This window comes from Ananas comosus, linkage group 14 (genome assembly GCF_001540865.1).
Source record: "Ananas comosus cultivar F153 linkage group 14, ASM154086v1, whole genome shotgun sequence".
Taxonomy (NCBI): Eukaryota; Viridiplantae; Streptophyta; class Magnoliopsida; order Poales; family Bromeliaceae; genus Ananas; species Ananas comosus.
In genome coordinates this window covers 1,756,307-1,777,884 of record NC_033634.1, presented here as the reverse complement: position 1 = coordinate 1,777,884, position 21,578 = coordinate 1,756,307, and the positions used below count along the sequence as shown (strand labels likewise).

The 21,578-nt window shown below is 37.3% G+C and overlaps 4 protein-coding genes across 10 annotated transcripts; 2 read left to right on the top strand and 2 right to left on the bottom strand.

Annotated features, from left to right (window-relative positions):
- LOC109720624 (RNA-binding protein with multiple splicing 2) lies at window positions 728-5,777 on the bottom strand. Of its 6 annotated transcripts, none has more exons than XR_002219009.1 (10): window positions 5,531-5,777; window positions 5,283-5,462; window positions 5,106-5,181; window positions 4,219-4,348; window positions 4,015-4,123; window positions 3,346-3,437; window positions 3,120-3,189; window positions 2,956-3,038; window positions 1,223-2,339; window positions 728-1,134 (listed from the first exon to the last, which is right to left on the bottom strand). XR_002219009.1 is itself a non-coding variant. In XM_020247859.1 (9 exons), exons 1-9 carry the CDS (start codon window positions 5,669-5,671, stop codon window positions 2,303-2,305), a joined length of 918 nt encoding a protein of 305 aa, XP_020103448.1. In that variant the 5' UTR covers window positions 5,672-5,777; the 3' UTR covers window positions 728-2,302. The 6 variants fall into 6 exon arrangements, 1 of the variants encoding a protein (XP_020103448.1); XR_002219010.1 differs by having other exon boundaries at window positions 728-1,113; XR_002219011.1 differs by having other exon boundaries at window positions 1,280-2,339.
- On the top strand, window positions 8,700-9,113 carry LOC109719996 (protein GLUTAMINE DUMPER 3-like). The gene has a single exon (XM_020246855.1). The coding sequence runs from the start codon at window positions 8,700-8,702 to the stop codon at window positions 9,111-9,113; it is 414 nt and encodes a 137-aa protein (XP_020102444.1).
- Window positions 13,366-17,751, top strand: LOC109719956 (probable receptor-like serine/threonine-protein kinase At5g57670). The gene is given in 12 exon segments (XM_020246815.1): window positions 13,366-14,026; window positions 14,345-14,454; window positions 14,554-14,672; window positions 14,779-14,906; window positions 14,981-15,394; window positions 15,504-15,758; window positions 16,009-16,126; window positions 16,128-16,158; window positions 16,246-16,325; window positions 16,496-16,631; window positions 16,731-16,880; window positions 17,381-17,751. Coding segments are annotated over 12 exon segments (1,809 nt in total). The 5' UTR covers window positions 13,366-13,881; the 3' UTR covers window positions 17,504-17,751.
- LOC109720678 (zinc finger protein CONSTANS-LIKE 4-like) lies at window positions 19,054-20,760 on the bottom strand. Of its 2 annotated transcripts, none has more exons than XM_020247937.1 (3): window positions 20,412-20,760; window positions 19,611-20,300; window positions 19,054-19,520 (listed from the first exon to the last, which is right to left on the bottom strand). In XM_020247937.1, the coding sequence occupies exons 1-3, from the start codon at window positions 20,529-20,531 to the stop codon at window positions 19,272-19,274; spliced, it is 1,059 nt and encodes a 352-aa protein (XP_020103526.1). In that variant the 5' UTR covers window positions 20,532-20,760; the 3' UTR covers window positions 19,054-19,271. The 2 variants fall into 2 exon arrangements, with proteins under 2 accessions (XP_020103526.1, XP_020103525.1); XM_020247936.1 differs by having other exon boundaries at window positions 19,611-20,289; window positions 20,401-20,755.

Genomic DNA, 21,578 nt, shown 5'->3' with positions numbered 1-21,578 from the left:
GGACCGAAAGATACTTGTTGCTCAGGTGGTGCTTTATTTGCTTCATAATGTGTGTTGGCCATCTCTGGTCCAGCGGACAAGCAGGCCCAACTTTTTAATATCCAATCTACAACGCCCAAAAACGTGTTCAAGTGATTGCAGTTTAGCGTGGCCTTAGATTTGAAAAAGTATGAAATATAACAGTACGTCATAACCCCAACGAACTAAATTGTGCTCCTGAAATTTTCATCCATTCCATCCTTTTTTCTTTTCTAAAAACATTATTATATATTTTTTAAAAAAATTAAAAAAATTGGTTGGTTGGAGACATACATATTATGGCGCAATTACTACATAAAAGATCACCTCCAATACTTCGATTGGAGTACCAACCCTTGTGTACATGGTGGAGCCCTCCTACCGACCAGCTAGAGTAGAGGACAGCACCAATCCATAGCACCACTATGCGTCCTCCAAATTGATATACAAGGCAGATGATTTTTCTGTAAACCTAAGCATTTCCTGACACAAAAAAGTAGAAAAAAAACTGTCGACGACTTCGTGGCATATTCCCATATGACAATACCAGCAGACTACAGCAGCTACTGATGTTCTAGGACAAACATCAACTAATGCTAGTTAAAAAAACAAAAACAGCACAAAATAAATAGACAATCTGCCACATAAAATATTAAGCAAATTGTGTTCGAACTACACTATCAATCTTCAACCATGTTATAGGCACTTGTGAATCAAATATCACTAAATTTTAAATTTTAATATCATTCTCTACAATTTGAAGGGTTCATCCAACACAATTTTTTTGAACATTAGCTATGTTAACCCAGCATTAACTGGCTATTAGGGCTCTCATTATTTCTTCTAAGATAGTTGACAACACAAGTTTTCTACTACGGGAACTTAATAAGTTGCATATTTTGCACAAAAGAGCCTTACCTGACCTTCAAACTCGTTCATCAAGGCATTAGTATTTTTCACTCACTGGAGGAAACTCCTGAGAGACAACTAGCAAGCACGACAATTGTCTTGGTTCGGCACCTTCTTTGTATCAAAGACTGATGACTAGTTAACCAGCTTCTGGTGGCAGGAGGATGGTTAAAGGACTGGAGCATTCTGCCGAAACAGTTTTAAATTCTAAAAAGAGGGTGAAAGAGCAAATCAAGAGCTACTGGAAGAAAAGTAGAGTGGTATTGGTGCAAATCTTATTGGCAAGAAAAAGCACCCTATGGATAGAATAGCAGAGGCAGTTCCTTGGACATCAGTGATGTAGATGAAGAACCTACACGGATTTAAAATAGTAGAGGCATAGAAACGAAACTTCGAGGAATCAGAGAAAGAGAATCTCATTTATTTATCAAGCATAAGCCAAAATGAGCTTGCTCGAGTTTGCTTTTCCTTCAAGCAGCAAGGTCCAAATGCCAAGATTTCATGTGCAGCTCTCTTCCTTGTATTTAAAAAGAATTCAGCCTGGAGGTAAAAACATACTGATCAGTTCATGCTAGATGAGGCCATTGAGGATGACTTATGATTATGGTTTGGATGATGATGCTCCGAGCTCCAGCAGGTACATGAACATGCCATGACATGAGATGATTCTGTCAAACTGATGATGCTCCAATCTCCAGCATTTATGAATATGCCATGACATGAGATGAATCTGTTTTCCTCACAACTTGCACCAATGTATATGCCATGACATGACGACATGAGTCCATAAAACCTCTTTGGTAATGAGTATGCCATAACATGAACATGGGTCTACCAAACCTCTTCAGCAATGAATATGCCGTGACATGACATGACATGACATGACATGAGTATGGGTTGCATCAGCTCTCAGATTGACAAACAAACAACAAGTGAGGTGTGTTGATGAAACATGAAATTGCAGCATATGTTTTAGAAATCATAGAGAAAAGAGGGGGAAAAAAAACCCATAAGTATCCATGATGATGGTGATGTCAATGTACACCTAAATAACAGTTACATGACGGCTACATCAAGCTGCATATATTAGATAAACAGGCATAAGACTAACGTCCATGTTGATGATAACAATGCACATGTATCAAAAGATCTTGCTGCCCGAAGGCTCACACATGATAACATGGTGCATTCACACGATGAAAATGCTAATGGAAATTTATGAAGTACAGATGCAACAGCATGATTTCCATAATGGAGTATCCATCCTAGTCATATCGTCATTAGGAAGTAGAAAGATTGGAATACATCCCTTTTAAAGTTACTAGTGACGGTATGCATGAAGAGCTCCATTTGTTCAAGTGCCAGCACCATTCACTTAATCCTTCCTTCGGCCAAAGGGGTTCTTGGAAAATGTTTGATGAGTTAAGAGAAGCAAAGCAGGGTAAAGCACAACTATAACAATGACATGAAACACTTAAACAGTCCGAGCACATATATTTATTGGACGAAAATCATTATAAAATAAAATATAGATACCAGCAAAAGTGGGAAATAACAGATGAAGTAATTCAAAATCATCAGATTTGGTTCAATAAAGGAAAGGTCTAACCAAATCTGTACAATACACATCCAGTTGAATGTATAAGTTATTCTATTAGTTAAAAATAAAAGCAGGAAGATGGTAAATTAGCAAAACCATGTAGAGGTCAGATTTCTTGATCAAAGCTCCATTTGATTACAGTAAATGGCTAAGTTAAATCTGAAGAAAGGACTTCGGGCTTCCCACCAACCCACCGATCCACCCACGCACCGAAAAAAAAAAAAAAAACAAAAAGGAGTTCAATTCTAAGGAGGACTTTTAAGTTTGAAGATGCAGCAATAAACCAAATCAAGCCTAGTCTTTCTTCACTACTAGTAGATGGCATTAATATATCAAAATAACAAATCAGCAAATTAGAAATAAATTTAGGATAGCCGATCAGAAAGAACAAACAGTAAACAGATGAACAAAACTAAATTGAAGGATATTGAATTCGCATGCCACCACGACCTGAACTAGGAATGACAGCACCCTGCAAATTGTGATGAACAGCTGCAGCAGTATTCATGTCCTGCACAATTGCAACAGTTCAACGTTATTAACAGCACGGAAAGCACAATGTACAACAGAAGACACCTGTTCAGTTACTTACATCAAATTCAATGAAACACACAGTGTTTCTTTCCTGACGCAGTACCTTCATTTGTTTGTAACCGGGTTGCCTGAATATTCGAAAGAATTTTTCAGATGGTTTAGACCTCAATTCTCATCTTCAACAATATTCATAACACATGTTACAGCTACATGCATAAGACTATAGCAATTTGATATGAGAAGCCGCCATCTTTTTTATATTCATTCAAGGTCAGGACTCTTACACACTGAAAAGACTTCTGAGTTCATCCTCGATTACATTCTCCCCAAGATTGCCAATAAAAAGGGTATTGCATGGAGGATTATCTTTTGTATTCTGCAAAACAAAATTTAGAAACAGGCACTGCAACATTACCCTCCAACCTGAGAGAGTTATGATCCACCATAAAGGCACAATAAAAAATTAAACCAAGAGATACCCTAGGTTGTTCTTATCCAACTAGTAAGTTAGCCCAGGATTGCCACGACATACGATACTTAGGATCCAGTCAAATTGAAATCAAATGAAACTCATACAATCTATAATATAAGGAAAAATGTAAATTGTAGGCTGAAACTGCATCTTTTAAATGAGCACCTAGAATTGAAATTTTTGACTTCACTACCAAACGTCTTTTTTTTTTTAAGTCTTTTTTTTTTTTAACAAATTCCATCAATTTCAGTTTGAGCTTAACAGTTTCAGCCTACAAGTTATAGAATATAGTGTCAATTAACAAAATTCGACAAGTTACAGAATTTTCAGTAAAAAAAGTCACAAATGCCTAGAGGCACTTAAATCAAAGACCCTCTTAGGTAGTAAAATCAAAATTTTTAAAGCTTATAGTCTGCATAAGGTATGTACATTTTTACCTAATATTATTTGAGAGCATTTAACTTCAAGAAATGGATATCACCTGCACAGGAGCATAACCGCTTGGAGGAGGCACGGGAGCAGGCGCAGGTATGGCTACTGGAGGAACAGGATAGCCTCCATAAGGGTATGGTGGTGGTGGGGCCATATAACTAATCCAATTCCAAATAAACATGACAGTATTAGAAAGAATTAGCAAGGAACTAAGACTCATATTACATACACACCAAAATGTATTACTATTTACCTACTGGTTCCCCACACAGGTGTTGGCGACTGGTGAAAAAGAGGGGGAGCTTGATAGCCTGTGTTGCCATAGTCCCCACCAGTCCGTAGACGTTTACTTTGGTCGATTGGGTTTGGATCAGTTGACACACCTAAATTGATTAGAAATGCACAGACTTAGAAGTTATAAAATCCTAAATTATTGTTATGTACATCAGCAAGATAGAGAAAAAAAAAATTAAAAAAGAGAGGAATAACTTGACGCGGAATGCAAATTTACAAGAAAACAGGTGGCAGCCAAGCATCCATCTGCCAAAAATACCACTTACTACAAAATCTATCCAAGAATTTAGTTATTAGAATCTTTACTGAAACATACAATTTTATGAAAACGACAAACCAATCCATTAATATATTTTTAGCAAGAACGATAAGCTTCAAACAGACACTAGTTAATAATTAATGATGGACAGAAGCAGTAAACAGTATGAATTTAGTTCACAATGTAGCATTTTCAAGACAAGTTGGATGATAAGGACACCCGCATGATATAAAGGCAAAAGACAACTCACAAAGGTACACATAACTCTCAAAGAAACAATTAGACATAAAAAACATAAATAATCAGTAACAGATAGGAAACCATGATGTTTTAGGAGATTTATGAAGGACTAAGCATTAGCCTTGACATGATCATTTTGCTGAATGAAAACTTTCACAAAGTAACACAAAGTACCATCTGCGTCCCAATTCTTAAGAGACTTTCTATATTGAAGGGATCACCTAAAGATAGAATTTAATGTCGTAAATGTAATGCAAAAGCTCCCTCAATGCCTGATGCTAAAAATGTCTATAGCAACTAAGTAACTACAAACAACTGAAGAAACCTTAGAAACAAGCATGGATCACCTCTCTTGACAAACAGATTCTTCTTCGCCATCTCCGTGTGCAGCGCGGACTTCGTCTCCGAATCAAATACCAAGTCCTGAATCAAATCAGATCAGATTTTTTCCAGATCAGTGAGCACGAATCGATCCAAAACTTCGTCAAAACGCATAGAACCAATAGGAACAGAGGCAGATTCACCTGGAGCGCGTCTTTCGCCGCTACGGCGTACTGAACAGTAGAGAAGAGGGCGAATCCCATGGGTTGCTCCCCCTTGAAGTTGATCTGTGATGCCTCGAACCCCGGCAACCACCGGAGGAGGTTGTGGAGCTCCCGCTCCTTCACGTCCGCGGGAAGCCCCGTGATGAAGATCGTGCGAACCTTCGAGAGGGGAGTGAAGAAGCGATTAGAGAGAGAAACCGAGGGGGAAAGAGGAGGCATATACATACCTCGTCGGAGGAGGGGCGAGGGGCGCTGTCGACGGGGATGGCGGCGGGCGGCGGAGGGGGCGGCGCCGCCACGGGAGGGAGAGGATGCGGCGGCCATTGCTGGTGGTGGTGGTGGTAGTGGTGGAGACCGGGGCGCGCCATGGCGGAGGAGAAACCCTAACCCTAGCTTCCGGAACCGTCGACGACGACGACCTTCCCCAGGCGCGAGATTTTTCTCGCACGGTTCGGCGCGAGCGGGGAGCGTGTATAAAAAGCGTATTGTGTCTTATTATTACGCCCCGTAAATCACGGTTAAAATCTAATTTTGGTAAAAGACCCCTCAACTAAATGATATTCTGAATCACCACCCTAATATATTTTTTGTTATGAGATCTTGTCGACTCTTTTTGAAAATTAAAGAAAAAAAAAGATTTTATAAATCATTATAATCATACAAATTTAATAGCTTATTTATTTTAAAAATAAATTAATCAATTAAGTATTAATAATTAGAAAGTTATAATTTTATAAATTTTTAAATTAATTAAATATTTTAATTCTAACTAAAAAGTTCAAAAGTTGAAAGGGCGTCGTTAAATAGTTATTAAGAGGCGTATGAAAACTTCCTATAGTTATGAGCTCGAATGCATTTTGCCTAACGAACGATACGAGATTTAGCTTGACAGGCCCAAGGCCGAAACCATTTTAGCTTTTGTGACCTGGCATTGCGGGCGCCATCATCTTGCTTTATATAAGTTTTAATAACATTCATTCAATCTCACGTGGAACAAGTTTTTCATTTATTTCTGTAAATAATATCACGTTAAATATATCGTAATGGGTGTAACAATTAATTCTCCACCGTGTTCTAGAAGCCGCGTATTGTATATGATGATGATGATGATGATGAGTACAACTGTACAAGGCCCTCTTTTTTCTCATTGCTTGCTACCTAGCACTAACCCTCAGTAATGTTAACATTTGGTATACGAAAAAATTTGATATTCCAACGGACTGTCCCTAAAGCAGATGGTAAAGAGTTTGGTGGTTGGTACCTGAAGTCTCAAGTTTGAATCATGAATTTGTTTTTTTTTTTTGATAGAGAGAGAGAGAGATAGGTAGTATGTTACCAACTGTCCCTAGAGCAAGTGGCAAAGGGCTTGGTAGTTGGTACCTGAAAACCAAGTTCGAATCCTAGTTGATTCACATTTCCAGCTAAATTTATTTCTAAATAAAATCAGTGAAGTTGATTTACATTTCCAGCTAAGTTTATTTCTAAATGAAATAAACGAAGCGGCTAGCGTGCTATCTATCTCTCTCAAAAAAAAAAAAATTGATATTCCAATTCGATAAAATTATATAAAAATTATCTGAACTATAAATCATTTGAATTCGGTTGTCCAATTTTTCAATTTATTTTATTTATAATGGCACTTTGACTTTAGTATTTGAAAGTGTTGTTTGTTAATTTAAAATTTTTATTTTGTGTATATCATATCATTCTCACAACTATAAGTTTATTAAAACCAGTATTTAGTTTGAATTTTGGAATCATAGGGTTGTGGACTGATTTAAATCAAACAAATTGAATGATTCGACAGTAAATTGAAAGATTAGATGGCCAAGCTCAAATGATCCATAATTTTGATAAGTTTCCTACAGTTTTACCTTCGAATTTTGAGTTGATAATTTCAACAAATTCAGCAACATTAATTTTCCAAGAATCAATTATTGCTCCAGCAACTCAGGTCAACGCATCACACTATGACAAAATTATGTAACCACCCAAAATAAGTAACATGTGATTTCGACCACCTTTAATAAAAAGGAGAAAACAGTGTTTGACCAACTCCAGAAAAAGGAAAACATGAGCCATGGAACCTTCGGGATTTTTCCCAAACAAATTAGAGTAATTAAATTTTTTTTTAAAAAAGGAGTAACCAATATTTTTAAAAAACCCAGTAAATTAATTACAAGTTATGACATTCAAATTACGATAATCACAAGAATTTATCTTTTGGCCATTGACACTAACACCCAAACCTTGTCAAAATCTAGAATTTATATTTATACTCAATAAATTAGACATTGAACTTCAAAAATTTGCACGAACTACAATATTTTAAGAAATTAATTTAAGTATCGAAGTATTAATTTTATTACTAAATCTTGCAATCTTGTTAAATTAAGTATTTAAACTTTCGAATTTTTAATTACCCTGCCATCTAAACTTGTCAATAATTACAATATGTCGATCGGAGGCATATAATTAAGTAACTTTTAACATTAACAATAATAAAAGAGAAATAATGAGAGAAACGATATAATACTTCTAGAATTGAAAGGAGCCGTCTAATACTGTATCATTTTCGATAATGGGATATTCGAATTGATGATCAGCTTTGCTAAATATGATCTAAGTTAGTTAAATTTTGTCAAAACCAAATATTATAATTTTATATTATCATTTGCGTATATAGCTATTCAAATTAACATTAAAATTTATTATTTCTTAAACCACTTAAAAATTAGTCAAATAAACTAAAAAAAAATAAAATTTAAATACTTGTCGTATTTAATTTTGTCGATTGTTAATCCAAATACTATATTAATATTATTAAAAGTGAGAGGCTTAACCTGGCTCCAAGTAAAAAAAAAAAAAAATCCTTTATCTAGTAAAACTTTATTATAAATTAAGATCGTACCTTCTGGCATGATTTTGATTTCAATATCAGAATTATAGATGACGGTTCTTACTTGTAGTTTGTTCTTGTTCGCGATCTGCAAAAAGCGGAACGTTTCAGAGTCTAATTCTCTTATCCCCGAAGATGGAGCTGTCACAAAAAATTAAATTAACGTTAGATCGGGACTCCCGTTTGTTATATATGTATATATAATTTAATATAAGAATGTTAAATCACGTCCGTTTATCAACAACGTATTCAAATACATCATAATCCTTAAATCTTTCGTATCTTTATAAATCGACTTGAATAGGTCGACTGTATTTTTATAAATCGCCTTGAATAAATCAGATGGACCACATCAATAATCATCTTGATGATGTTAATTCTTGTAGTTGAACTCTCCATTATATAAATCTCTCTTTCCTACGTAAATTGTTCTCAACCCCTCCCTTCCTTTTCATTCTCTCTCATAATTAATTATTATTTGCAAAAAAAAAGTAAACATGAGATCGGTAGCTATATCCGACGCTCTGCCGCCGCCGCCGTTGTCGGTGCCGCAATCCGTATGGCATTCTCCGGTGTCGTACCTCTTCGGAGGCCTCGCCGTGATGCTCGGCCTCATCGCCTTCGCCCTTCTTATCCTCGCCTGTTCCTACTGGAAACTATCTGCCCACATCTACGGCGGCGGTGGCGGCGGTGGCGGCAGTGCCACAGCCGCCGCCCCTAAATTGGCGGTGGCAGCGGCGGCGGCAGCGTCACCGCAGCCGCCATCGAGCTTCGTGGTCATCATGGCGGGAAACGACAAGCCCACGTTCATCGCCATGCCGATGCGTGGCCGCGCCGTGGACGTGCCCATGCAGGGTGGCGGTGGTGGCGGCGACGAGGGTGCGGTAACCACACCGGGGGGCCGAGAGTGAGTGAACGAAGCCGGAACCACGGGCACGTTCAGAATCCGAACGGAGAGAAGTGAGGCTGCTGCTTTTCTTCTTCTTTTTTTTTTTTGGGTCCTTCTTTTTCTATCATCCAGTGGAAATTTTGAAGTATAATTTTAGCCCGTAAATTCTAAGTGTGTGCATGCGAATGTGCTCAACAATTGTATTTCTTTTTTTTTGCACAAATGAAAANAATCCTGCTAGTAGATTTACTATGTGAAGGTTACTTTCCTACTTGATACCACTTATTCACCTTAGGCTTTATAAGTGATGCTAAGTTGAGCATCAATCAGTGTTTTTTTTTTTTTTTTCCATAGTTTTACCTACAATCGGGAGAAATGAAGTATAATTTTAGCCCGTAAATTCTAAGTGTATGCATGCGAATGTGCTCAACAATTGTATTTCTTTTTTTTTTGCACAAATGAAAATGTTATGTGTTGTGATCCCACCAGTTTTTGGGGTATATTATTGTGTAAATGTTTTTGAATGGATTTTAACATTTTCATGTTCGTGTATTCTCATTACAAGCAATGAAATTAATCCTCTATGAATTTTATGGTTTCTTATTTCAATTTCCCAGCTCTTAGCTGGATAACGCGTAATTGTATTCGAGCTTGGTTATTTGGTAACTCATTTATCCTGTAAAATATAATTAAAATTTTATCTTAATTAGTGGAAAAGAGCCGTAATTTTACTTAGGAACGAGTATTAGGATTTTTTTTGTGTCTTGATTTTTGTTTTTAAACCTTAAACTTTCTGATTTTTTTCTTTTTTACAACAGTTGAGAGTGTGTTTGGATGTCGTATAATTTTGTAGTTTTGAAAAAAAAAATCATTTTATAAAAAAAACAATCTTTATATTTACAAAGAGTGTTTGCACCTTTTTTTTTTCCAGAGTATCAAAAAACAACAGCAATACCTCAAAAATACCGTGAATTTGTTGTAAAACTAAAAGAGATCAAACCTCTAGTTGTTGAATTTATGCTGGAATTCTTTTTTCGCAAAAAAAAAATTATAAGATATCCAAACACACCTGAGCTTTTAATTTAACAATGAGAAATGTAATTTGAGGCCGTAAATTAGAATTGTTACCTCTAGTTTAGAGTGACCCTGCTAAAATTTACATACTTGAAATTTTCTTTAAAAGAATAAAGTACTTTAAAATTTTCCTTTAATGATAAAATGGTGGTGATCGTGAACCACTTGTTTATAGGATTAGAAGAGAACTATCAAATTAACAAATTCCCATTGCGATGATCATGAAATTAAGTTTGTTCAAATCCTGCAAATTTTAAATTAGGCCTTAATTTTTTTTTAAGGTAAATAACATAACACTTTACAAAATTGATATATTAATCGTAAAAAAAGAAGGGGGAAAAAAAAGAAAAAACAGGTGAGAATACGACGTTCCAACACCCATTTTCGCCGAGCTACGTTGTACGAAGGGGTACGTACTTACTCNTAAAATTTTATCTTAATTAGTGGAAAAGAGCCGTAATTTTACTTAGGAACGAGTATTAGGATTTTTTTGTGTCTTGATTTTGCTTTTAAACCTTAAACTTTCTGATTTTTTTCTTTTTTACAACAGTTGAGAGTGTGTTTGGATGTCGTGTAATTTTGTAGTTTTGAAAAAAAAAATCATTTTATAAAAAAACAATCTTTATATTTACAAAGAGTTTTTGCTTTTTTTTTTTTTTTTCAGAGTATCAAAAAACAACAGCAATACCTCAAAAATACCGTGAATTTGTTGTAAAACTAAAAAAGAGCTCAAACCTCTAGTTGTTGAATTTATTTGTTGTTGTAATGCTGGAATTCTTTTTTCGCAAAAAAAAAAAATTATAAGATATCCAAACACACCTGAGCTTTTAATTTAACAATGAGAAATGTAATTTGAGGCCGTAAATTAGAATTGTTACCTCTAGTTTAGAGTGACCCTGCTAAAATTTACATACTTGAAATTTTTTTTAAAAGAATTAAAGTACCTTAAAATTTTTCTTTAATGATCAAATGATGGTGATCGTGAACCACTTGTTTATAGGATTAGAAGAGAACTATCAAATTAACAAATTCCCACTGCGATGATCATGAAATTAAGTTTGTTCAAATCCTGCAATTTTAAATTAGGCCTTAATTTTTTTTTAAGGTAAATAACATAACACTTTACAAAATTGATATATTAATCGTAAAAAAAGAAAGGGGGAAAAAAAGAAAAAACAGGTGAGAATACGACGTTCCAACACCCATTTTCGCCGAGCTACGTAGTACGAAGGGGTACGTACTTACTTGGATCCCACGTGGAGTGTTTTGATTGGTGGGGGTGGGGACAGGTGGAGACGCGGCGCCGTTACAGCGGGATGGGGCGCGGCGAGGGGACGCCGTCACACCGCGTAACGGCGTCATAATAATAATATAATAATAATAATCGGGAATATTCGATGGTGGTGTGTTCGGCTTCTAGTTTAGATCCACTGCTTCGGACGCGGAACCCGTGTCGACCCCGTGGGTTGTTTCTCTCACACGTGTCACAGCCCAATGTAAATGTAAAGAGTTTAAGACTTCGTTTGGAATTACGAGAAGATTACGCTACGTACGGTGAGAAAGTATGTTGAAAAATACTCTATTTATTTTTATACGTAATATTGTCTTCTGCATATCGCGATCAGTCAGTTACGATATATATTTTCTACGGTCCCCCCGAAAAACGCAGAAACATATCCCTATATGTTTTTTTTTCAACTCCATTTTATCTAATAGCGTTAGATAGAGCTCAATACCAAACTAAGTCTAAAAAGAGCATATTAGGTGCAAATCCATGGGCATAAGAAAAATAAAGTTCCCCTCAAAATAATATTAAATGATTGATGATTGATTACACCGTCTTTTAGGATCTGTTTGGTTTCTTAAAAAATATCACAGGAAACTTTTTTTTATATTTTTTATTTGCAAAAAAAATAATTTTTTTGAAAAATTATTTATCATATTTTACGTTTTTTTTGCTTTTCAATTTTTTTAGAAAAATATATATTTTTTTCTCATGAACGTTTTGAGGTATGTTTAATTGTTTACCACCCAATCTGTTATTTCCATCATTTTCTACCTTAATCTCTCTATTTCCAAACTATATATACACACACACACAGAGAAGAACCATCTCTATCTCTTATCAATCATCTTCATCATCTCCAACTCGTTTGTCAAATTATATTATCTGTACCAAAATATAGTTAAATTATTTTTATTTAATTATTTATTATTTATATTGTAAAGAGTTTGTGAATATATATATTGTTAAATTTTAAAAGATAGGTAATTTCATCATCTTTTTGGAGAAAGTGTTTATGTACCAAAATTTTCAACTAACCAAATAAGTGAAATAAAAATGAAAGTCTATTTTCTTTCTTTCTCAATCAAATATGCATATAAAAAAATTAATTTTCTTTTCTATCGAACCAAACAACAGAAATAAAAAAAAGTTTTCCACCAAAAATTTTTTTCTTCAAAAAATAATTTTTTATTATTTTTCAAGGAACCGAACAGAACCTTATGGTACAAATTTATATGCATGTATGTACATAATGAGATTTATTAAGTTATTTGATGTGCAGGGACTCACAATATGAAAGGTTTTGATTATTTTATGTATGTAGCATTAAGATGATCTATGAATTTGCATCGAGTTGTTTTACTCCTGAGCTTGGCCCGGGCCTATCGACTAAGGCTATACATTTGATTCGGACTTTGCTTGGCCAGATCTTAGCCCAAATTGCCGGGTTTTCGCGATGTTTGTGTGTCGTATTGAGCCCAATTTACTCCCAACAATCCGGCTCGTAATGCCGACCCTTTTAAACCCATGTGGGCTGTGGTCTGGCCCAAACTTTTACAAGTTGCCAGAGTCGGCCTATCTCGGTGCGAGCGTATCTCACAATTTTAGTATCTGTTTGGCTCAACTTTTTACGCGGTGTTACGTTTGTACATCCGTCCATATCAATCTAATAAGAAACAGTTTGAGAATAGTTTCTAACAAAACGCAACAACACACTTCTATAACTTAATGATTCTCCTGGTCACCTTTATAAGTAAGGGCCTTCAAATAATTGGCCATTTTAGTAGTAAAAAGAAACAATTTGGACCCACCATTGCACACTAGTCCACTGATCATTTGTCACTGAGAGCACACACACTGAACCATTATTAGTACTCTCCTTTCCCAAATCCTCTTTGCTCCCTTAGCTTTTCCTTTACCATCTATCACCAACATTTCTTCAGCTTAATCTCATTTCTCTTTAAAACAGATTAACTTAAGTAGCCTAATGACTTAACCACTAACTACATCTCTTAATGAGCCTTAAATCATCACCTCCTAGACCACATGCTTTGGCTTCACCACCAAGCCAAAATCAATCTCCACAAACTTTGCTTCCACCCCAAACCACCTCCTCTACCAACCTCCATTATCCTCACTCTAGCCCAAAGTTGTAATGACAAAATCACATATTCATATCACCCCCTCTATCTACATACATTAGCCATGTAATTCATATCCTATCTATGTGTAGTCCTATGATGCTATGCTTCATAAGCAAGCCAGTTTACAATGACAGCAAATGGTGGCCTCCACAGCACACAACTTTTTACCTATCTCTATCCATGCATTCGCCTACAAATTCGATCGTCGCGAGTGTCGCCATCCTTCATTGTGAGCTGAGAGGAAGCAAGGAACCTTGTAGATTGATTATTCTTTGCTTCTGAACAAAATGGATGCTATAGAGGAGTGTGCTATGAGCTCAAGAATACTTGTTGGTGTGACTCTTGATGCTAAAGAGTGTGCAGAGCTTCTGTCGTGGGCCATCGGAGTGGCGGCGCATCCGAACGACACTGTCGTCGCTTTGCATGTTCTAGGTTAGTACATAATCTACTTTTGTAGGTCCTTGCTTGGTGTTGAATTTAAGGTAGATAAGTTGAAGGGAAAAAGTTTATGTACTCCCTTATGCAGAACCTGATTTATGTGATATCTTATGGTTCAAAATGTAACACTTTGTTGACCTGAAGTTGGTAAGAATTAAGCGCACGACAATTAATTAAGTGGCCAACTAAGCCATTGAGAATCGTAGGATCAATAAGATTAAGCAATCAAATCCTTAGCTAAGTTTTTGAATGCACTGAGTCGTCGCGTACGTAATTTTAACTGAATTATCTACGCATTAATGGCCATGTCAGTGGAGAAGGAACAGAAGCTTAATTCTGATCACAAGAGTAGATTGCGACACGCCAGGGCCTTCGTTATTTCTATGCTCGGAGAATTCGTCGAGACCTGCGAAACTAAGCAGGTAAAATAGATATGGTTCAAGAAGTGCTTCCAAATTGGGCTCAACATAATATGTTTATTAGGTTGTTATATATGTTGTATTATTTTTGAACATTTTTAGGTGAAGTTAGAAGCAAAGATTAGGACAAGTTCTAGCATTGGAAGAGGCCTCACCGATGAAGCTGCTCTTACTGAGGCTAACTACCTTCTTGTCGGCAACTCGAGAAAATCATCTCACAAGTGAGTAATTAGGATATATATATACATTTTTTTTAATTTCATAGATAATTTAAATCCTAAATATTGGCAATTCGGAGTGTCTCCTTACACTTTGTTACAATTTTAGGAACTCCTTTGGAATTATGAATCACTGCTTCACATATGCTCCCAAAGGTTGCTCCGTAATCGCGATAAGAAAACAAGTTCTACCGAAAAATGGACCTCAATTGGAGTCAGAAACACATGAAAATGAAGGTGAGAGTATATTCACTTCACCGAGGTAAATTATCATTCGAGTACTTAAAAATATTTACATTAACCTATCACAGGTAGGCACTTTGCAAGCTCAAGAAGGGCTAAAAAGGATACCAATTTGGGTAAATCTTTTCTCTCTATATATAAGCTTTTTAAGGCACACACAAGGAGAGAGAAAATGCAGTTTAAAAGTGAACTGATCAGTGAGAAGAGTTCACCAAGAACAGTGTTAGATGAGCCAGAGAGTAATAAACAGATTCTTGAGGATTGCTCTAGTCTATCTAGCTACGAGACTGGCGCATGTACCCATACGAAAATTTGGAGGAGCTCGTCGTTCTTTAAGATAATCTTTCCCTTCTTTCGATCGAGCGAGGACTTAATTGGAAAAGATAGTGATGTTTTTTCAACCTGCACTGAAGATCAGAAGCCTCTGTGGAGGTGTTTCAGCTATGAGGAGATTTCAACTGCAACTAACAACTTCCACCCAGGTCAGAAACTTAAAATGCGTTAAATTATTAGTCCCTCACACATCCACCAAATATTTCGTTACTTAATTACATCTTCTATATATATATATTATTTATGTTTTGTGATTAGATAATATGGTGGGGAGAGGAGGATATGCAGAGGTATATAAAGGGGCTCTTTCTGATGGTCAATGTGTAGCAGTTAAGAGATTGGCTAAGGGAATTACTAATGAGCAAAAGGAGAAAGAGTTTCTCATAGAGCTTGGAATACTTGGCCATGTGTGCCATCCAAACACAGCTTATCTTATTGGCTGTTGCATTGAGAATGGGCTCCATCTCATATTTGATTTTTGCCCTAGTGGAACCCTAGCATCAGCTTTGCATGGTAAGCATTAGCTCTTTCCTTTTCTTTTCACTGAGATTTTGTAAACATATCATCTACTCACATCTAAGATCTGAATTTTCATCTACATACACCACTCAACCTTGCATAGTTTTGTCTCAGAAAAAGTTTTTCAAAAGGAAATTTTGCGCGGATATAAATGTATAGAAGATAATTTTGCAGTGTATATTAAGACACCTCTATTTTACATTTTATATCAAGTTTTAAAAGAGGATTGTAAAATACTTTGTAGGGAAAAGTAGCAAGCTTCTGGAGTGGCCTGTGAGATACAGGATTGCAGTGGGGATTGCTAGAGGCTTGCATTACCTGCACAAGTGTTGCAGGCACCGAATCATCCATCGCGACATCAAGGCTNCTTCTTACAGAAGACTTTGAACCTCAGGTTTGGACTAAAATTATACCATACAATTCTCTTCTGTATTTTTTTTTTTTTTTGGAGGAAAGGTTGTTTAAATTATTGCGATTATAGATTTCAGATTTTGGATTAGCCAAATGGCTCCCGAAGCAATGGACTCACCACTCTGTCATTCCAATAGAGGGAACTTTTGGGTAAGTTTAAATCGAAACTACTGCAGTAAATGGAAACTTAACTATAATGATAGTAACCTCATCTACATTATCTATTTTATATTAGCATAAACCATTTTAATGGACTTCTAGTCATGATTACATGTAATGTGAATTTATGAAAAAAGAATCATGTTGCAAATATTGAACAGGTACTTGGCACCGGAGTACTTCATGCATGGAATCGTCGACGAGAAAACCGATGTTTTTGCCTTTGGGGTGCTGTTATTGGAGATTGTTACAGGAAGAAGGCCCGTCGATTCCTCGAAGCAAAGTTTGCTTCAGTGGGTAAGTCTAATTGAACTAAAATCCAATCTAATTATTCCCTAAACTTTAAGATGGTAATCAATTATTCTTCCTTCTATTTTTTTTTTGAAAAAAAACTAGGCCAAGCCATTACTAGAGGCAGGGAAAGTTACTGAATTGGTTGACTCAAAGCTTGGTGGAGAGTATGACAAGCACCAGCTGCAGAGATTAGTGCTCACTGCATCTTACTGCATCCGACAACCGTCAATTTGGCGCCCATCCATGACCGAGGTGAATCATCTTGTGTTATGTATTTATTCACTGTTAATCATTTAGAAATTTGATAGGAAAGCACCAGAAAATGAAACATTACCGCATATGTACCTGTAAACATAAAAGTACATCTTATCATATTACATATGTTTCAGAACTGGTGAGTTGTCCATAATGTACTCAAGATATAAAGACAAGTGTGCATAAATTATGATAGGTTGGATTGTCAAAGGGGTCCTCAATTTTGTAGCCAAGTTTCAGTGTGGTCCTCAATCCTTCAATTTGCAAAAATTTAGTCTTTTTAACTACAAGGCAATTACTTGACTAAATTTTTGTCCATTTCAATAGAGAAATTTAATAAAATGACTAATTTTGCAAGGCAAATATGATTATGATTTATGAACCAACTTTTAAAACTGAAAGATTGATGAGGCCCATGCTGCAATGTGCCGACGACGGTCCCGCTATTGTGAAAAGTTTCCATTAGTTTCTCGCTTTTGATTATGTGAAACTCTCAGGTATTAGAGCTTCTATCAGATTGCAATGGATTGGGGGCAACAGAGAGATGGAAGATGCTTGAGCATGATATTGATGAGATGGATGATTGCAGTGTGGTTACTGATTGTTACTGTCCCTACTAATCTCCAAATTTGAATCTCAGTTTTTGTTTTTGGGTTTTAGGTGGTTTTTGTTCATGATGGTTTATTAGGTTTTGGCAAAAAAAAAAATTTTTAATTTTTTTTTTCTTGAGCTGTAAGGGTACAGTGTTGATGGTGTTTGCTGCTTGTAATCTATGTAAAATACACCAGAGAGATCAGAGGTTTTGATTTCTCTACATAGGTTGAGGCCTCAAAATTTGCTTTTTGAGTATCAAAGGAGTCTTTTAGAAGTTGAACTTTTAAGTTCTAAGTTCTTTCAATTAGATTTATTATGATTTTCGATTTCGATAGGCATACAAGGGCCAGTAATAGCCCATTGGTTGTTGCGAAATCACCTAAGTGAATTGTTTTGGGCCTACAAAAATTTCAGTAGAGCCCAGGAATAAGAACTTAAATGAAGGGTCATTATCTTATTTGAATATTCCTAGTTAATGAACATCAGTATCCATGATTGTAATGCCAAAGTAGAATGGGGCTTATAGTGGAATACCAAAACTACAAATACTAAGTTACAATGGATACATTATTGACGAATCACAAGACTTATTATACATGGCGAAGCTTCAGTTAAGTTATTAAATTCTAATTTATTACAATTTAGTTATTAAACTTAAATTTGGACTTCAATTTTCAGTAATCTATATAAAATTTTGCGATAAGTACTTTCATGTTACAATTTTTTTGAACTAAATACACAAATATTTAATGTAAAGTTTTAAAAATTATTGACTCTGGTAAGGTTCAATATATTTCTACAAAGTTCCAAATTGTTAAAAAATCCTTAATAATTGACTATTGTCAATTGAGGTTAAATTCACTATTAAAACTGTGATGCCCTCAAAAACAGAACAGTTTAAGATGCCATATACTATACCCAAACGAAATGACCTTTTAGTTCGAACTCGAGACCTCCAAAAATAAATGAAACTTTAAATTGCATCTAATGCTATGTTATTTAAAAGAATAATTTAAGTAAAAATAATTCAGAACTAGTCTTAACATTTTTAAACTGTGATTATGAGATAGAAAGAATCATGAAAATACTTAGAAAAAAGATTATGAGACGAGCCTCTTTAGGCCTCGGCTTTCCCAATCATTTTATGTTCAATTTTACTTTGCAAGACCTTAATATTCGTGCGGAGTAAAATCCAACGGCAAAAATGCCATGTCAGAAAATACGAATTTCTATTTTAGAAGTTCTTGTAGCAACAAAATTTGCAGAAGTAAAACAATTTTTAATCACCTGGCACTGAAGTTCTTGCAATTATGTCCTTCAAATTTTTAAATAGTGACAAAATATAATATTAGAAAACTATATTTCTAATTTCCAAAGAAGGTCGTTGTATTCTTCTCCCAATTACTCGGAATAGAAAAAGGGAATCAAGTCCATCCATGCACACTTTTAAAATCACAAAATTCCCTCAATATCGTTTAAAAATTAGATTTAAAGTTGTAGAAGTACACTTTTTTCTTGTGCTTGCATGTCTTTTTGAGTATCAAAATCTCCAACCAAAGGATAAAAGGAGAGGGGCTAAAATATAATATTCAAATATCATTCTCTAAAACGTTGTTAGAAAACGAAAGCAAATCTCTTTTCTCCAATTCCTCCATACAAGGGGGGGCGCGCGAGCGCACCAAACCCCCCAAAAAAAAGAGAGAGCGTAGAGAACAGAGAAAAAGTTCACCGTAAAGCGTAAAGGGTAACTTATAGGCGAATAGGAAAATAATATACACCAAAATTAAGAGAGCACTACACGGAGAGAGAGAGAGAGAGAGAGAGAGAGTGGGGAAGGGGGGAGAGAGAGAGGGAGCCAAAATTCAAATTCAAACACAAGATGGCGTACAAATAGGAACTGCGAGGAGGGGGATCGGAGCGAGGGTATGGGGATCTCAAAAGGAGGGGACGACGCCGTAGCCGGGGTCGACGACGAACCCCACGGCGGAGGCGGAGGCGGATGCTGCTCCCGTCCGGCACCACCCCGACCTCCGACGACGACACCTGCGCGCGATTCGATCGAGAATGATGGTTAGGGAAACGGGGCAGAGATATAGCGAATCAGGTGCGGATTTAGGGGGTTATAATTATTACGCTGTGGCTCAGGGATTGGGCGGGGTAGGTGGCGTAGGAGGGCTTGGATCGGGCGAAGTCGAGCTCGATCGCCCCGCTGCTCCCTCCGCTGGCGTGGACGGGGACGACGCTGTCCGCGTGGTGGAAGCGCGCGTCCACGGAGGACGCGTACTCGAGGTCGAGGTAGCGATCCACGTCCGAGAGGAAGAACTCCACCGATTTGATCTCCGGCGCCTCCATCAACCCCTTGATGATGCCGCCGCCGCCGCCGCCGCACGGATTAGGGTTGGGGTTGGGGTTATTAGGGATAGGGCCAGGGTTGGGGAGGAGCCACGACGCCGCCTCCGCCTCGTTCCCGTTGTCCTCCCCGGCGGCCCCGAGCTGCTCGTCGTCGTCGGCGTCGTCGTCGGCGAGATCGTCGTCGCAATCGTCGGCGCCCCTGAGGAGGATGTCGTGCGCGGCGGCGGCGGCGGCGTAGGCGGAGGGGGGGAGGGGGTCGAGGAGGGGGACGACGGGGGCGCGGTCGTGGCGGCGGGCGAGGGGGTTGGCGGAGTGGATGTCGGCGTCGCAGGCGACGCAGAGGGCGGCGGCGTCGGCCTTGCAGGTGACGCTGGCGGGCGCCTGCTCGCACACCTCGCACACCCACACCCGCTCGTGCCGCGACGCCAGCTTGTTGGCCCCGTGCACCCCCGCGTCGCACCTCCCGCACAGNCAGGTGACGCTGGCGGGCGCCTGCTCGCACACCTCGCACACCCACACCCGCTCGTGCCGCGACGCCAGCTTGTTGGCCCCGTGCACCCCCGCGTCGCACCTCCCACACAGGTACGCCGCGTCCGCCCTGCAGTACAGCACCGCCGCCGCCCCCTTGCACCCGTCGCACCTCCTCCCCCCCTCCAACCCCCAGTACTTGTTGTACTTCCTTCCCTCGCCACCAGGTTCCATCCCCTCTCTCTCTCTCTCTCTCTCTCCCTCAGATTTTCTTTTTTCTTTTTTCTTTTTTTACGAGTGATTTTTTTTTCCTTCTCTTTTTCCTCCTTGCGTGCGCGCGCCCAGGTGTGTGTGTGTGAGATGGCGGAGTGGGATTGGGGGGGTGGGGGAGGAGAAGGAATGAATGGGAGGAGGATTGAAGGGAGAAAGGTCGAAGCGGGGGTAGAGCTAAAAAAGATGAGGTTGGTGACGAGGCCGGAGGGACACGTGGACCGCTGCAGGCCACGTAAAATAATAATTAGTTAGTAGTGAAGGGGTGTTTAGGGGGGGGTGTGGGGGAAATATTGGGATATTGCGATATTGCGATATTGCGGATCTGTCATTGGGGGAAAGCTGTCCTTTTGGTCTGTGCCGACGTAGGGCCCACCACGGGATATGTAGTGAGGGTAGGCCGTAGGAAGGACGAAGCTGTCGCGTGAACCCGGTTCACAGTACACCACATACTCATTATATTGAATTATATGTATAATAAAAAGCTTTAAAATCTGACATTTATAATTAATGTAAAATGATATTAAAGATTCCTATGTATTAAAAATTACCACCTATTTTTTACAGGTTGAGTACGATTTTTGCTATGCTTAATGCTTATAATAAAAAATATAATATTTTCCTTACAATATTAAGTAGGATGCTCAAAAAATTTGATTGAGTGATTTGTTTAACCTCATATAGATGTTTAAATACATTATTTCATAGTTGGGTAATTGAAAGTGAAGAGTTTATTTTTTCTCTTTAATAGATTTTAACATTTATAATTTGGTAGAACAATATATTTTATCTAAAAAATAATTCATATGATATTATATATTTTAATATTTAATCGCATTTCTCATCTATTAAATATTATTAAAAATGTATCTAAAATTTTTTTAATATTCATGTAATAAAATAGGATCTTAAGTTTGTTTGTAAGTATGACAGTTTAATTTGCATTAAGCATTAATAAGTTTTTTAAAAAACAGAGATAATAAATGTATCAAATAAAATATTTTTGTAAAA

What these genes read in the sequence shown, in the direction of transcription:
- LOC109720624 (XM_020247859.1), bottom strand. Translation starts at nt 5,671, where the DNA reads ATGGCGCGCCCCGGTCTCCACCACTACCACCACCACCACCAGCAATGG. An exon ending in CTCGCCCCTCCTCCGACGAG is followed by an intron (nt 5,463 to 5,530) that starts GTATGTATATGC and finishes CCCCTCTCGAAG; the next exon opens with GTTCGCACGATCTTCATCAC. An exon ending in TGTGTTTCATTGAATTTGAT is followed by an intron (nt 3,039 to 3,119) that starts GTAAGTAACTGA and finishes GCAATTGTGCAG; the next exon opens with GACATGAATACTGCTGCAGC.
- LOC109719996 (XM_020246855.1), top strand. Translation starts at nt 8,700, where the DNA reads ATGAGATCGGTAGCTATATCCGACGCTCTGCCGCCGCCGCCGTTGTCG.
- LOC109720678 (XM_020247937.1), bottom strand. Translation starts at nt 20,531, where the DNA reads ATGGAACCTGGTGGCGAGGGAAGGAAGTACAACAAGTACTGGGGGTTG. An exon ending in CCCAATCCCTGAGCCACAGC is followed by an intron (nt 19,521 to 19,610) that starts GTAATAATTATA and finishes AATCGCGCGCAG; the next exon opens with GTGTCGTCGTCGGAGGTCGG.